This window comes from Syngnathus floridae, chromosome 4 (genome assembly GCF_059516105.1).
Source record: "Syngnathus floridae isolate MCC-2025c chromosome 4, RoL_Sflo_1.0, whole genome shotgun sequence".
NCBI classification, from domain to species: domain Eukaryota; kingdom Metazoa; phylum Chordata; class Actinopteri; order Syngnathiformes; family Syngnathidae; genus Syngnathus; species Syngnathus floridae.
Genome location: NC_142416.1, coordinates 2,087,324 through 2,099,899, shown reverse-complemented (window position 1 = coordinate 2,099,899; position 12,576 = coordinate 2,087,324). Strand labels below are relative to the sequence as shown.

Here is a 12,576-nt window from a genome sequence, read left to right as displayed (position 1 = left end):
CAGGCAGAATGGTTTGCCATCACGTTCAACAAAAAATAGAAACTTTCCCACTCTGATTAAAACGTCCTGTGTTCATCTACGTATTTTCGTTTTGCTGTGCATCTTTTCCCTGCCATTTTGAGAGCCCAATTGACACTCATAGTTTAAAGAATAGTGTTTGCCCATCCTACTTTGTGGAATTTCACCACATGCGCTTTTGACCAAAATACCAAATTGAACTCAAGTGAAGCCAACACGCACAACCCCCCCCCCCCCCCCCCCCCCACACACACACACAAATGTTGATATGAACATAAAAGAGCCGCATGCGGTTCGGGAGTTGCGGCTTGGCCAAACCTGTACTATACAACTTTATTTGTATAAAATTTTCACAACAGCTGTCACACAAACAAAGCGGGAAAAACCGAAGACGTGCGTGTTCCGCCCACGCTGGATTTATTTGCACCTTTGAAAAGACACCGTATTGCCGCAGATGTGGCAAAGAGTACTTTTGGGCATCTGAGACGGAAGGATGTCCAAAGCATCACGTCACCTGCTCTGGTAGGCATGGTGGTGGGACGTTGAGGTCAACCGCTTTGGGGTTGGCTGAATCTTTGATCGCAGGATGCCACACACTTGAAGACAGAAGCAGAAAAGCAGAGCTAAATGCAAAATGTACTCACCGGTGACTCCAATTTTTTTCCCCCCTGAAGAAACAGCTGGACGGGTGGCCCCGGCTGGCCAGTGGGACTCTTGTTATTCTGACCCTTTTTAGTGCGCGTTTGGGGCAACAACCGTTTTTTGTGGCGCTCTCTTCTGGTTCAAAAGTGCCCTGCATGTGAATTTGCTTTTCCTGCCTTCTGATTGGATGAGCGCCGGTGTGACGCGGTGCCTCTGTCACCGTGGCGGGGGGTATACGTTGGCATCGGAGCGTCTGCCAATGTCTGAGACCGGCTGGCAGTGTATCGGAGGTGTCGAGTGCGGTGCCGCTGGAGCTCACTCACCAGCTGGTGTTAGGGCCACAGAATGAAGGCCAAGGAGAAGAATAGAAAGAGAAACAGAAACTTCTCCTCCAATTGTTTGATTTGTCTCTTCTGAGCTTCGATGAATTCTTTCAGCTCTTTGTTCCTCTAGGACGGACAAATGGAAAGTGGCATTCAAAAGCCAGTAAGCGTGCAAGTAAGTGCCGGGCTGGCTTTGGGCCCTTACCTGTTGCGCGCTGTGCAGCAGATCCATTCTCTCTTGGAGGATGCAAGCGTCGCGCTCCCTCAACTCGCACATCAGGGCTCGCTTCCATTGGTCCACGGCGCTCCTAAGCTCTTCTCTCTGATCCGCCGTCAGCACGTCATTCACGCCAGCGTGGCTGGCTTTTTCGCCGTCCGTGGCGGGGCAGTCCCGCTGCGGTAGCGCCTCGCACAACATGGCCTCCAGCTCCAGGATCCTCTGGGCCGCAATCCTCGTCCATCAGTGGTCCGGCGGGAGATTTGAGGGCGGCTTACCTTATGAGCCTGGTCCATGGAACACTTCCTGAAGTCCAACTCTTCATCCAGGTAGCCCTTCTGCTTGCAGAACATATCCTAGCACAGCTCAAGGTCAGAATTGTTGGGGCACATTGCCGGAGTTCCCCTTGGCTGATGTCGCGTGTCTGTCTACCTTCTCACTTTCAATGTCCAACATCTTCTGTTGAAGTGCTGACTTGGTCACTTTGATGTATTCTAACCACTGAGGAAAGGCTGCTGTCACATAAGCAGAATGCGAGAGCGTGCGTGGACGTGCGCGTTACCTTCTCGGCTAGGGTGAGAAGGGTCCTGGCGTGAATCACGACCACCTGCTCCTCGTTGGTGAGATTCTGCAAGAGCCCAAAGGCACAGCGTCAACAAGCTTCTTTCAGCGCAAAGCCTTCCAAAAGTCACATTTGAGCCGCCGAGTCTCGTGGAGTGCGAACATAAGGAGTTCGACATACACTTACGGCGTTATAGCCCAGGATGTCCAGCTTCTTCATCAGATCACTGATGACGATGTCCGGGGGAAAGGCGCAAGGAGCAATGTAAGGTGTTCTGGGACCTCGGGTTAAGGTTAGGGTTGCGAGGGACGCCTTACGTACGCTCACGCCCTCGGCCTCGCAGTAGATCTGCAAAGGGCTGAGGCCGTCTGGGAAACGGACTTGCAGAAACTTCAAGACGGGGGAGCGCCACTCCCTCTCCTGAAAGGCAGAGGCATGCATCCGTCCGTCCGTCCGTCCGTCCGTCACATCTCTGGCCTCAACACGCTTGTGCGAGTCTTCCCACCTCCAGCTCCAGGATGCGGAACTCAAGCAGTTCGTTTTGGTCTCGGATATCCTGGATGTGCTCTTTCAGACGCGCTTCTTCCGCCTCCATCCGCCTGACTTGAAAAGACAGTCAGACCTCATCTGCGGGGCTTCCCGTCGGGTGTGACGCCAAGCGACTCCGCCCAGCGCCTTTCTTTCCGTCACCTTTTCGGCCAACTGCTGATTGCTCTGACGCAGCAGCTGCTTCTCCTCCACCCACTTGACATTCTAGAAGAGACAAACGCGTGGACAGCTTTGGAATGTTGTGTCATTTTCATCCACAAATTCTTTGGTTGACTGGAAAATGACATTTGCTTTTCTCCGCATTTTCCCAGCCACGTTCGGGGGGGGGTTGGTCCAGTAATGCCAGACGAATGAGTGACTGAAGAATGTAGCTATTTTGTCTAAGAAAAAGGTGTGCTCATTGATGAGCTTACCTGTCCTTGTTGCTTCAGCGCTGACTCCAGATCTGCTACTCTGCTTTGATAGTGACCCATTTCTACCATCAGCTTTTCTCTGGTCTGAAAGGAGGAGGAGGGAGGCTCCTCCTCCTCCTTTCAGACCAGAGAACACCCGAGGCTGGGTGAGAACGGGGAGGCTGCGACCCGGCCGGGGGTTGCGGGAAGGGGCGCCACCTTGATCTCCTTCTCGGCGTCGTAGTCCCCTTCGCTGGTCTGGGCTAGCAGAGCGTAGGCTCGTTGCAGCGCTTGATATTCTTGCGTCAGCTGGCGGTAGCGAAGCTCCGCCTCTTCATGCACACACCAATGCAACACAGCACTAGTACCAGAATCAGTCAGACCGGCGACAAAGCACCCGCGACGCAAAGACGAGTCCGATTCCAGGCTTAAGAGGAATGTTTGGTGCCAATACGCTGGCAGAAATGGCGGGCTACCTCTTCGGGTTCCGTGTCGGGGGTTCTGTCGGTGCGAAAAGACAAGGACGATCCGTCCGAGTCCACCAACACGTCTTCGTCGTAGCCGTAAAATGTTTCGATGACCTGCGGGCGCGGAAGCAAACATCTCTCTGAACAAACTGAAGCGACACCTCACGATGAATCGACGAGAGGAATGATAGCGAGAAAAAGGCCATTTCATCTTGCGCAACACCAAGCAGCCGCAAACAAACAGACTCACCTTGCAGGACCTCACGCTTTGTTCCTCCTCAGAGATTCTCGACGTCGGTATCGTAGCAGCAAATCCTGTCGACACAAATAATCCGCCTTTGAGATTCTTTGGATGCAAAGGGAACGAACGGCTCCGGCGCAGAAACAAACGCGACTCACAATGACATTTCTGACATGAGCTCCTGTCTCCAGAGCCTGAAAAACACGTCACCGGCGATGATTGGAGGGACGCTCGTCTTTTCCAAAAGTGACAACTACAGGGTGTGTCAGGGTTTTCCAGATTATCTTTATCGTATCATTATGTTGCTTTGACTTTGACTGCAACCTGTAATAAATAATATTATTTATCCCTTATTTATCCCTATCGCTTATCCCTTCCTACACAAAGTCGTAAAACACCCCTTGCTATGTTTTGACTAGAGGTCAAGGGCTTCCTCTATTCAATCCACTCTTACACCCACCCTGTTTCTCTTACCGTATTTGCCGGTGTATTGGTCGACCTTTTTCGATCCAAAATCGACCGAAAAAAATCGACCTCGACTTATACACCGAGTCATAAAATTTAACTTCGTATTCATCGCTTCAAATGTGATGGTAACCAAGGCCGTTTCTCATGCATCTCATTGTGCGTTGCACTTAGAAAATTTGAACCGGGCGGCGTGCGCGAGTGCGCGGCCCGCTGGAAGTCGAATGAGGCGCCGCGACCACCTCCGCGGTGCTTATAAACAGCCGATCCGCTCGGCGGGGGCTATTTTCGGCCACTTGGCTCGTGCGCACGGCCTCCCGGATGTGCCGGGCGGGTGCGCGAGCTCGCCGGCCGCTGGAAGTCCAATGAGGCGCCGCGACCTCCTCCGCGGTGCTTATAAACAGCCGATCCGCTCGGCGGGGGCTATTTTCGGCCACTTGGCTCGTGCGCACGGCCTCCCGGATGTGCCGGGCGGGTGCGCGAGCTCGCCGGCCGCTGGAAGTCCAATGAGGCGCCGCGACCACCTCCGCGGTGCTTATAAACAGCCGATCCGCTCGGCGGGGGCTATTTTCGGCCACTTGGCTCGTGCGCACGGCCTCCCGGATGTGCCGGGCGGGTGCGCGAGCTCGCCGGCCGCTGGAAGTCCAATGAGGCGCCGCGACCACCTCCGCGGTGCTTATAAACAGCCGATCCGCTCGGCGGGGGCTATTTTCGGCCACTTGGCTCGTGCGCACGGCCTCCCGGATGTGCCGGGCGGGTGCGCGAGCTCGCCGGCCGCTGGAAGTCCAATGAGGCGCCGCGACCTCCTCCGCGGTGCTTATAAACAGCCGATCCGCTCGGCGGGGGCTATTTTCGGCCACTTGGCTCGTGCGCACGGCCTCCCGGATGTGCCGGGCGGGTGCGCGAGCTCGCCGGCCGCTGGAAGTCCAATGAGGCGCCGCGACCACCTCCGCGGTGCTTATAAACAGCCGATCCGCTCGGCGGGGGCTATTTTCGGCCACTTGGCTCGTGCGCACGGCCTCCCGGATGTGCCGGGCGGGTGCGCGAGCTCGCCGGCCGCTGGAAGTCCAATGAGGCGCCGCGACCACCTCCGCGGTGCTTATAAACAGCCGATCCGCTCGGCGGGGGCTATTTTCGGCCACTTGGCTCGTGCGCACGGCCTCCCGGATGTGCCGGGCGGGTGCGCGAGCTCGCCGGCCGCTGGAAGTCCAATGAGGCGCCGCGACCTCCTCCGCGGTGCTTATAAACAGCCGATCCGCTCGGCGGGGGCTATTTTCGGCCACTTGGCTCGTGCGCACGGCCTCCCGGATGTGCCGGGCGGGTGCGCGAGCTCGCCGGCCGCTGGAAGTCCAATGAGGCGCTGCGATCTCCTCCGCGGTGCTTATAAAGTGCCGATCCGCTCGGCTTGGAGCTATTTCCGGCCTCCCGTTGGTGCCGGGCGGCGTGCGCGAGCTCGCCGGCCGCGATCTCCTCCGCGGCGCTTATAAACAGCCGCATGCGCACGGCCTCCCGGAATTTGAACACATTTCGTCAATAAATTTCGCATATTGAATTTTGAAGTTTAATATAATGCAACAATTGAGCTCGACTTATACAAAGGATATATCATAAAATCGTAAATTTCCGTCGAATTTTAGGGGGTCGACTTATACACCGAGTCGACCTGTACACCGGCAAATACGGTAATTAAAATGCTCGTGCAGGAGCCGAGAGTCAGACTTCATTCGTACAACGGATGGACTCTCCACCTGCAGGTGTCCAAAAGAACTTACTTGTCTCCCGTGTGGTTCTTGCAAAATAAGTTGGAGCGAGCGCAACTCTAACAGGGTGCATTTTGCCACTAGCTGCCTACGGACAATGACGTCGCGCTCGCGGCTCATGGTTGACGGGCTGAGCAGCCGGGCAAGTCCGTCGTTTTCAGCGCACAGCGAGTGGCAAAGGCGCTGACAAAACGGGAGCTTTGAGCTGCTGAAAACGGCAAAACAAGTCTAAAGCGTGTTCAAACGCGTGCGCACAATGCTCCTGCTTGAAAGGTCGGAATTTAAGGGGCCAATTTTTTGGATGGCGGCCGCCGGCCAAGCTTTGGACGGAAAAGGTTTCCTGGCGACAGCGAGCGAGCGCGGCGCTGCCGTACGTGCACCGAGTCGCCTGCCTGAAGACCTTGGACAAGTCGTCGATGATGTGCCGCTGCTCCACAACTTGAAGGAACTCCATTTCACCGTCCTGCTGGCCGCAACCGCGGTCCAGGTCATTGAGCGAACTAGGCCTTCTCTGTGGAACACAAATGCAGTGGACTCTGTTGGCACGCCGCCGTTGTCCGCGTCGACTTACCAAGCTTGCCATCTCCTCGTTCTCCTGGGTGACAAAGCGCACTTTGTTTTCAAGGCGACACAGCACCAGCGAGAGTTCTTCATTCTTCCTGCTCAGGCGTTTGTTTTTGTACAGGAGTGGCAGAAACTGGCTTTCTGTTTCTCTCAGTCGCTTTAGCTGCAAGCATGAAGTGCGGGATGTGAAAGACGCACAACACGCGGGCCAGAACGTATCCATTCCTTTTGCATCGGTTTGAACGGAATCGTGGCTTTGGCTCCCAATAAAAGACATCTACCAGGCAACCGACTCGCCGCGCCGCTCAACTAATAAGCAAGCGCAATGGGTGCCTCGCTGGATGGCGCGCATCAAACGTAGCGCAAACCTTCAAGCGTGCCGTCAATAAATTACCAGTTCATTGCGCTCTTCAGAAAGCAGGGCGTTTCGATCCTCCAGTTTCCTGATGACTGCGCTGAGCTCAGCGATTTTCAGATGAAACCGTCGCGTGTCCCGATCCTCCTGAGACTGAAAACGCCCCGCAACACACACACACAAGCACTCGTTCAAAGTTCAAAACTGTTTTTGTGCTACCTTCCTCCAGCAACGAACTAAGTCATGCGTACTGCAAGTGTGTGATGAGGTGGCTTACGCAATGAAGAGGATTGCTAGTAGCGGCGTTGAACCCACTTCCAGGGTAGTTTAGGCCCGCCCTTTGGGAATCCCTCAGGGCAGCGATCTGCTGCTCGGCAGCCTGAGTCTGCAGCTGAAGGCGGTGGACGTGGCCGGCCCCAGGGCTTCATCCAAAACACTAACCGCTCTGTCTTTCAGCTTGATTTCATCCGTCTGGATGTACAAACGGGGAGCGCTCAGGCAGGCGGGCAAACTCATTTGCCAGAATTGTGACAAAAACAAAGAGAGCAACCTGCCAATTTTTTTCTTGAATCGACTAGAACACCTTTGCTGTGACAAAAGCGAAGCGAGCAACCGGACATTTTCTTCTTGTGAAATAGAATAGAATAGAATGCCTTAGGTGTCATTGCACTGCAGGTATACAACGAAATTGGGAACATAGCCACGCACCGCGCATCTGATCAGTCCTACCAGTCGGCGGATCTCCCTCTCGCAGTCTCTCTTGGTTCGGCTCAGCTCCTCCCGATGCTGGTGATGAGCCGATCGGAGCTCGGCCGCTCGGGACTGCTAGGCCTGCTGGGCCGCTGCCAGGGCTTCTTCCGCGCTCCTGGTGGAGGCGACACCGCTCGGTCTCCCGACACCGCCGCGTCTCCTCCACCTCCGCCAGCAAAGCGCCCCCCCTCCTCACCTGAGCAGACATTGCGCCACACCGGGCCGTTGAGACCGCAACGGAGCGCCGCGACGCTTACTGGGGACAAGCTACACAATACGGTAGCGGCCGCATCGAAGCCCGACGTGGCGTGCGGATAGTCAGACACGGATAGAGCGGATCACCTTGTCCATGGAGCCGTCCCTCAGGCTGAGGACCAAGGCATTCAGTCGCTGGATCTCTCCATCTTTGATTTTGATCACTCTCATCAGCTCCATTTCATGCTGCCGCAGTAATGTCTCCCTGGTAATGGCTAACTCTTTCTGCTTCTCCTCATGGAGTTTGCTTTTGAGTTCCGTCATGGCGGCGGTGGCACGGTGGTGCTCCGCCCGCAGGTCCTGACTTCTCTCTCTCTCTCCAGACAGCTGACCTGACATGACTTAGACTTAGACTTAGACAAACTTTATTGTCATCTTGTCTGCACATGGTGCATACAAAACGAAATTCCGTTGCATACGTCTTACAACAAAGGAGTGATATTGCAGTTGAATAGAAGTAACATATCCTATGAATATATATATATACATATACAATATATATATATATATATTAAAAATAAGTATAAAGTGCAGCAGTGATGGTGAAATGAATGAGATGTTTAAGACACCATCGTTCTGTCTCTATGTAGATGAAGGGAAATAATCGATTGCTGAAGGTCCAAAGGTGTTGTGATAAACAAATAAACATATTAGTGATTAGTGACATATTTGTGATAAACATATTAGGCAGGATAATCACATATGTTAACGTGACTGCCCACACTGTATTTATTTATGGTTATTTGTTAAATCGAGTACTGTTAGACATGAAATAGGAAGTGTTTAACATAAATGGAAGACGAAAGGGGTACTCACCATTGTAGCTCCTGCTGGTCAATGATACGAGCCTCTTCTTGCAGTGGAAAACATACAGCCAACAAACACCGTGGAACCTAAAGGAATGAAATTAAACATTAACATTTAGCCTCAACCAACATTCACAGATACAACGCAACGCAAACTACACAAACGTAAATCCTTTTAAACACAATGAGTTGTACTTACCGTGTACGCTCTAGACGGTCCACTTGCAAGCAGAAAATAAAGATATTTCTGTTGATAATCGTCGTGTTTGTATCCGGTGTCTCGCTCAAGGCCATTGCGCCCACAGATTTGAATTTTGGCGAGAGTTCAGCCTATTGACGTCATTTCCGCGGTGTAATACACGCATATCTGAAACGGCAAAGTTAAGAGTAGAGTTAAATAAAGTTTTTAGTCAACGCAATAATTTACAACCGTTGACCAGTCGAAATAATCGTCGAAATTTGGCGTCTGTGGCTGGAAGCAGACGCCGAGTTCGACATTCCTCCCAAACGCCACACTCCCTCGCTTTTCAGGGCTAAAAAAACCAGTTGTAATTACCTTGTACGCTCTAGACGGTCAAGTTGCAAGCTGAAAACAAAAATATTTGCCTTGTTAGTCATCGTGTTACTAACCGCTGTGTCTTGTTTGCCAGAATTGCCGCTTTCCTACTTCCTGTTGCAAGCCACGCCCACGGATTATAATTTTGCCGTGAGTTCCGCCTATTGACGTCATGTCCGCGTCACATGACTGCGACGTAATATTATCTAAAACTGTTTGTGCGGTATAGTGTTGTTCTGTGCGGTATTGTGTTATTCTGTGCGGCGTCGTGTTGTTCTGTGCGGCGTCGTGTTGTTCAGTGCGACGTCGTGTTGTTCAGTGCGGCATGGTGTTGTTCAGTGCGGCATGGTGTTGTTCAGTGCGGCATGGTGTTGTTCAGTGAGGCATAATGTTGTTCAGTGCGGCATAATGTTGTTCAGTGCGGCATGGTGTTGTTCAGTGCGGCATGGTGTTGTTCAGTGCGGCATGGTGTTGTTCAGTGCGGCATAATGTTGTTCAGTGCGGCATGGTGTTGTTCAGTGCGGGATGGTGTTGTTCAGTGCAGGATGGTGTTGTTCAGTGCAGGATGGTGTTGTTCAGTGCGGCATGGTGTTGTTCAGTGCGGAATGGTGTTGTTCAGTGCGGCATGGTGTTGTTCAGTCGGGGATGGTGTTGTTCAATGCGGGATCGTGTTGTTCAGTGCGGGGTGGTGTGGTTCAGTGTGGGATGGTGTTGTTCAGTGCGGCATGGTGTTGTTCAATGCGGCATGGTGTTGTTCAGTGCGGGATGGTGTTGTTCATTGCGGCATGGTGTTGTTCAGTGCGGCATGGTGTTGTTCAGTGCGGCATGGTGTTGTTCAGTGCGGCATGGTGTTGTTCAGTGCGGCATAATGTTGTTCAGTGCGGCATGGTGTTGTTCAGTGTGGAAAGGTGTTCAGTGCAGGATGGTGTTGTTCAGTGCGGCATGGTGTTGTTCAATGCAGGATCGTGTTGTTCAGTGCAGCATAATGTTGTTCTGTGCAGCATGGTGTTGTTCAGTGCGGCATGGTGTTGTTCAGTGCGGCATGGTGTTCACTGCGGGATGGTGTTGTTCAATGCGGGATCGTATTGTTCAGTGCGGCATAATGTTGTTCAGTGCAGCATGGTGTTGTTCAGTGCGGCATGGTGTTGTTCTGTGCGACATAATGTTGTTTAGTGCGGCATAATGTTGTTCAGTGCGGCATAATGTTGTTCAGTGCGGCATGGTGTTGTTCAGTGCGGCATGGTGTTGTTCAGTGCGGCATGGTGTTCAGTGCAGGATGGTGTTGTTCAATGCGGCATGGTGTTGTTCAATGCGGCATGGTGTTGTTCAGTGCGGGATGGTGTTGTTCAGTGCAGGATGGTGTTGTTCAGTGCGGCATGGTGTTGTTCAGTGCGGAATGGTGTTGTTCAGTGCGGCATGGTGTTGTTCAGTGCGGCATGGTGTTGTTCAGTGCAGGATGGTGTTGTTCAATGCGGGATCGTGTTGTTCAGTGCGGCATGGTGTTGTTCAGTGCGGCATAGTGTTGTTCAGTGCGGCATGGTGTTGTTCAGTGCGGCATGGTGTTGTTCAGTGCGGCATGGTGTTGTTCAGTGCGGCATGGTGTTGTTCAGTGCGGGATGGTGTTGTTCAGTGCAGGATGGTGTTGTTCAGTGCGGCATGGTGTTCAGTGCGGGATGGTGTCTTTCAGTGCGGCATGGTGTCGTTCAGTGCGGCATGGTGTTTTTCAGTGCGGCATGGTGTCGTTCAGTGAGGCATGGTGTTGTTCAGTGCGGCATGGTGTTATTTAGTGCGGCATGGTGTTGTTCAGTGCGGGATGGTGTTGTTCAGTGTGGCATGGTGTTCAGTGCGGCATGGTGTTGTTCAGTGCGGTATCGTGTTGTTCAGTGCGGTATCGTGTTTCTCAGTGCGGTATCGTGTTGTTCAGTGCAGTATCGTTGTGTTGTTCGTATTGTGTTGTGTTGTTCGTAATGTGTTGTGTTGTTCGTATTGTGTTGTGTTGTTCGTATTGTGTTGTGTTGTTCGTATTGTGTTGTGTTGTTCGTATTGTGTTGTGTTGTTCGTATTGTGTTGTTCATATTGTGTTGAGTTGTTCGTATTGTGTTGTGTTGTTCGTATTGTGTTGCCTTTAACACTTAGCCTCTAACACTTAGCCTCTAACACTTAGCCTCTAGCATCTAGAAGGTAAATAAATAGGAAGGAAGGACTCACCGGTGACGTCTTCGCCCACGTCCAAGCGTTGTACTTTGTATTTTCATCCTTCTGACAGTGGAAAACATAGCCAACAAACACCGTGGAACCTAAACGAATGAAAGAAAACTATCATTTGGCCACAACCAACATTCACAGATACAACACAATGTGACGTGCGGGGTTGAGGTTAAAGGTTGAGTGAAGGGCCCTCGTTTTAAACTACTTTTTTGAAAAGGATTGGGAACAAGTAAGACGTATTTAATTTATTTAATGAGAAGTAGTAAGAGCTATTGAATTTAATCTATGTATTATATTCTATTGTATTGTATTCTGTTGTATTCTTTTGGATTGTATTCACACTAACCCCACTAAAACTTCAGCCCACAAAAACTCGCCTCTGGCGCCTAGCCTCTGGCACTTAGCCTCTAACACTTAGCCTTTAACACTTAGCCTTTAACACTTAGCCTTTAACACTTAGCCTTTAACACTTAGCCTAGAAGGTGAATAAATAGGGTTAAAGGTTGAGTGAAGGGACCTCGTTTTAAACTACTTTTTTGAAAAGGAGTGGGAACAAGTAAGACGTATTTAATTTATTTAATGGGAAGTAGTAAGACTTATTAAATTTATTTAATCTACTTTTCTTCCCAGGCAAAATTTGATGTGCTGCAATTCCAAATTTCCAAAGTGAATGAAGGAATGAAGTCCTTTAAATTATGATTTTGTATAAATACTAGGCATTAACACAAAATCGACGGCACAAAATGGGCAGACTTTACTTGTTTGAAAAGGACTGGTTACAAGACAGACTTTTTTAATTTATTTAATGGGAAGAAGACTTATTTAGTTTAATTGATCTATTTTTGTTCCCTGGCAAAATTCGATTTGCTGCAATTCCAAATTTCCAAAGTGAATGAAGGAAAGAAGTCGTTTAAATTATGATTTTGTTTAAATACTAGGCAGAGACACAAAATCTACGGCACAAAATGGGCAGACTTTACTTGTTTGAAGAGGACTGGTTACAAGACAGACTTTTCTGATTTATTTAATGGGAAGAAGACTTATTTAGTTTATTTAATCTATTTTTGTTCCCTGGCAAAATTGGATTTGCTGAAATTGTATTTTGCCAAATCTTGCCTTGAGACCTGATAGGAAGTATTAAACGCTTAGTTAAATCAATACAAGTTGGTAATAAGAGCGAGTAATGTTGGTTGAACCGATGAATGAAGGTTGAAAGCAATTTAAATTATGACTTTGTATAAATACTAGATATTAACAGAACATCTACTGCGCGAAATGGGCAGAGTTTACTTGTTTGAGAAGGAGTGGTTTATTCAAAACTAAGATTTATTTAATCTGTTTGTTCCCAGGCAAAATTGGATGTGATGCAATTCCAAATTTCACCACATGATGGTGCCCAATTTTGACTTCATAGGACATATTAAACACTTAGCTTGTTATTATGTT

At 50.6% G+C, this 12,576-nt stretch overlaps 1 protein-coding gene across 10 annotated transcripts in view; it reads right to left on the bottom strand.

The window, feature by feature from the left end:
* Window positions 1–311: 311 nt before the first annotated feature.
* LOC148398548 (janus kinase and microtubule-interacting protein 3-like) overlaps window positions 312–12,576 on the bottom strand; it is a 319,781-nt gene continuing 307,516 nt past the window's right edge. For 3 of the 10 annotated variants that reach the window (XR_015858220.1, XR_015858231.1, XR_015858230.1), the window contains 6 exons: window positions 11,131–11,219; window positions 8,923–8,952; window positions 8,566–8,733; window positions 8,377–8,453; window positions 7,648–7,892; window positions 7,264–7,501 (listed from right to left, as the gene is read on the bottom strand). Coding sequence is in view for 1 of the 10 variants with exons in the window: in XM_088374760.1 (XP_088230886.1) it covers window positions 993–1,109; window positions 1,189–1,422; window positions 1,479–1,556; window positions 1,633–1,701; window positions 1,763–1,828; window positions 1,943–2,182; window positions 2,268–2,361; window positions 2,453–2,514 (960 nt within the window). In the remaining 9 variants the exon portion in view is untranslated. The other 7 variants (XM_088374760.1, XR_015858222.1, XR_015858224.1 and 4 more) reach the window with 7 other exon arrangements.